General features: G+C 42.9%; 1 protein-coding gene across 1 annotated transcript; it reads left to right on the top strand.

Moving 5' to 3' along the window:
- The first annotated feature begins 498 nt into the window (after positions 1-498).
- On the top strand, positions 499-2,612 carry LOC139641482 (cystatin). The gene is made up of 3 exons (XM_071515896.1): positions 499-790; positions 1,100-1,213; positions 2,491-2,612. Exons 1-3 carry the CDS (start codon positions 614-616, stop codon positions 2,569-2,571), a joined length of 372 nt encoding a protein of 123 aa, XP_071371997.1. The 5' UTR covers positions 499-613; the 3' UTR covers positions 2,572-2,612.
- The last annotated feature ends 573 nt before the right edge of the window (positions 2,613-3,185 follow it).

The following is a 3,185-nucleotide window of genomic DNA, read 5'->3' on the forward strand; positions in this document are numbered from 1 at the left end:
GGTCACAGGTCACAGGTCAGAGGTCACAGGTCAGAGGTCAGACAGAACATGGAAAAATATTCCTGTGAGCCAGAAAGATCATCAGGATGGAGAAGTGAAGGGGAAAAGAAAAGGTAGAAATGTTTTAGCAGATTGAAGCCTGATGAAGAGGAAGACTGTGACTCATGATGAAGAAGAACTGATCATGGTTCATGGCTCTAAACTCAGTGTGGATGAAGAGTGAAACGCCTGTTAGCATCAGGCAGAAAGAGCTTCATCACTGAAGGTCGTTACTGTAACCCACATGTGAAAACAGCTGATTCAGCTTTCTGAACATAATCCGCCAGCTCGGCTCTTTTTTATTTGCAGTTGAACAGAAAGTATTTGTCCCTGCAGGTGATAATAGTCAGAAAGTGACTTTATCAGAGAGCCTGTTGTGTTTGTCCCTGCAGGTGTGAAGCAGAGCGTCTCTTATCAGGAAAACCTTTAGCTGATGACGACTTTATTTACTTTGTTTGTTTACAATAAATATTAGCCGTGTGTCAGACTGCAGGCGGCAGATTGTCTTTTCCATCAGCAGGTTTTGATAAGAAGCGCTAACTATAAACGTCTCCGCAGCCTGAATCCTTCAGACATGGCGGTCTTCTTTGCGGTCTTCGTGTTGCTGGGCTTCGCGCTGCGGGCCGGCGGCGAGAAACACGCCGACTCGGCGGAAATTCAGGCGGCCGACTTCGCCGTCGGCCTCCACAACCGCCTCAGCGGAGACGCCTTCGCTTATAAAGTCCTCGCCATCCTGTCCCACGCCGCTCAGGTTTGACTTGAAGCCTTTTCTGCACAAACGTTACCTGCTACTGCTGCAAGTACTGCAGTACTGCTGCAGTACTACTTTATATTACTTTTTATATTGTATTATATTGTATTGTATTGTATTGTATTGTATTATATTGTATTGTATTGTATTGTATTGTATTGTATTGTATTGTATTATATTATATTATATTATATTATATTATATTATATTATATTATATTGTATTGTATTGTATTGTATTGTATTGTATTGTATTGTATTGTATTATGTTATATTATATTATGTTATATTATATTATGTTATATTCCAGATTTACCCTCCGGCCCGGGTCAAGTTCTCCCTGACAGTGAAAGTGGGTCAGACTGTCTGTAGGAACGAGCCTGGAGTCGATCTGACTTCCTGTCGCTTCCAGGAGCCTGAAAAGGTGACAAGACTTTCATATGGACTCTATTAGATCCTGTTAGACCCTGTTAGACTCTGGTAGACCATGTTAGACCCTGTTAGACCCTGTTAGACTCTGTTAGACTCTGTTAGACTTTCATATGGACTCTGTTAGACTGTTAGACTCTGTTAGACTTTGTTAGACTTTCATATGGACTCTATTAGACTCTGTTAGACTCTGTTAGACTTTCATATGGACTCTGTTAGACTGTTAGACCCTGTTAGACTCTGTTAGACTTTCATATGGACTCTGTTAGACTCTGTTAGACTTTCATATGGACTCTGTTAGACTGTTAGACTCTGTTAGACTCTGTTAGACTTTCATATGGACTCTGTTAGACTGTTAGACTCTGTTAGACTCTGTTAGACTTCCATATGGACTCTGTTAGACTTTCATATGGACTCTGTTAGACTGTTAGACTCTGTTAGACTTTCATATGGACTCTGTTAGACTTTCATATGGACTCTGTTAGACTGTTAGACTCTGTTAGACTCTGTTAGACTTTCATATGGACTCTATTAGACTCTGTTAGACTCTGTTAGACTGTTAGACTCTGTTAGACTTTCATATGGACTCTGTTAGACTGTTAGACCCTGTTAGACTCTGTTAGACTTTCATATGGACTCTGTTAGACTATGTTAGACTCTGTTAGACCCTGTTAGACTTTCATATGGACTCTGTTAGACCCTGTTAGACCCTGTTAGACCCTGTAGCAGAGTCTGTTAGACTCTGCTACACCCTGTTAGACCCTGTTAGCCTCTGGTAGACTCTGTTAGACTCTGTTAGACTGTAATATGGACGGACTCTGCTAGCTGCTTTTCAACGTTTAGGCAGAAGTAATCTCATTGGCTGAGTTAAACCTCAGTGGGCGGAGCCAGTGTACCGGCTTTTCAGATCAGGTTAGCTAACTGGCAAACCTGAATGGTAAAGAAGGAACTCTGGTCAAAATATAAATAAAAATATAAATGGAAATAACTTTTTTTGGTTCATTCCTGATGTTGAAGGTCAGCAGCTAGCTAACTAGCTAACCTAGCTAACTCCTCTCTTACCTCTTTTTCACTGAGCTTCAGTCTGATGTTACTGAGACAGAAGAACTGAGGCTCTTTGGCTCCGCCCACTGAGGTTTAACTCAACCAATCAGATTACTTGTGCCTCTGTGAGATGTTTTCTAACTAAAACTCCGGTCTCCGAACACGTCAGGTGTTTGGTGTTAGCTTAGCGGCAGAGAGGTTTCTCAAAGCTTCGTCTCTTCTCCTCAGACGATGACCTGCCGCTTCGTTGTGCTCGCCGTCCCGAACTCTCAGATCCCGAGCTCCTTGTTGGAGGATCGATGTTCCTGATGCTGAAGAAAGATCTGGATCAGAGGGATCCAGCTGCAGCCTGGTGGACGCCTCCTGCTGCAGGACTGCTGCAACTACAATTAAACCATCAATCATCTGCACAGTCCACATAAAATACTTTCACTCATGAAATGTATCAGTGTGGTTTGTTCAAAGTGTGCCACAGAAGACCAGTGCAGGGATCCCTCCTTTATGTTTTGGTCGGTAGGATTCTGTGTTTCTATATTTGGATTCCTTGTACAGCTCACAACAGAAGGCGGGTGGGGTTCATACCCACGATGGCAAAATATTTAAAATAACAGAATATAAAGCCTTGTGTCCTGAAGACCTGGATCTGACCTTGATCTGGCCTGGATCTGATCTGGATCTGACCTGGATCTGAACATCAGCTGAATGACTCTAAACCTACAGAGTAAACTTCAGTCTGGTTGGTTTCCATAAACAACTCAGGAACCTGGTTTTGGTTTTAACTGGTTAGAAAAACCTGTAAGATCTGATCAAGATGTCTGGGGGTTTCTGTTGACTGGCAGCAGCATGTTAGCTCCAGGTGTCGTTCCTCTGATCCACCACACGGGGGCAGTCTGGGACCAGCTGACAGAAGCTCAGGAGGTTTT

This window comes from Centroberyx affinis, unplaced genomic scaffold, assembly GCF_046629955.1.
Source record: "Centroberyx affinis isolate AG114_WGS23_722 - 3 ecotype Tasmania unplaced genomic scaffold, CSIRO-AGI_Caff_v1 ptg000378l_1, whole genome shotgun sequence".
In the NCBI taxonomy this organism is placed as follows: domain Eukaryota; kingdom Metazoa; phylum Chordata; class Actinopteri; order Beryciformes; family Berycidae; genus Centroberyx; species Centroberyx affinis.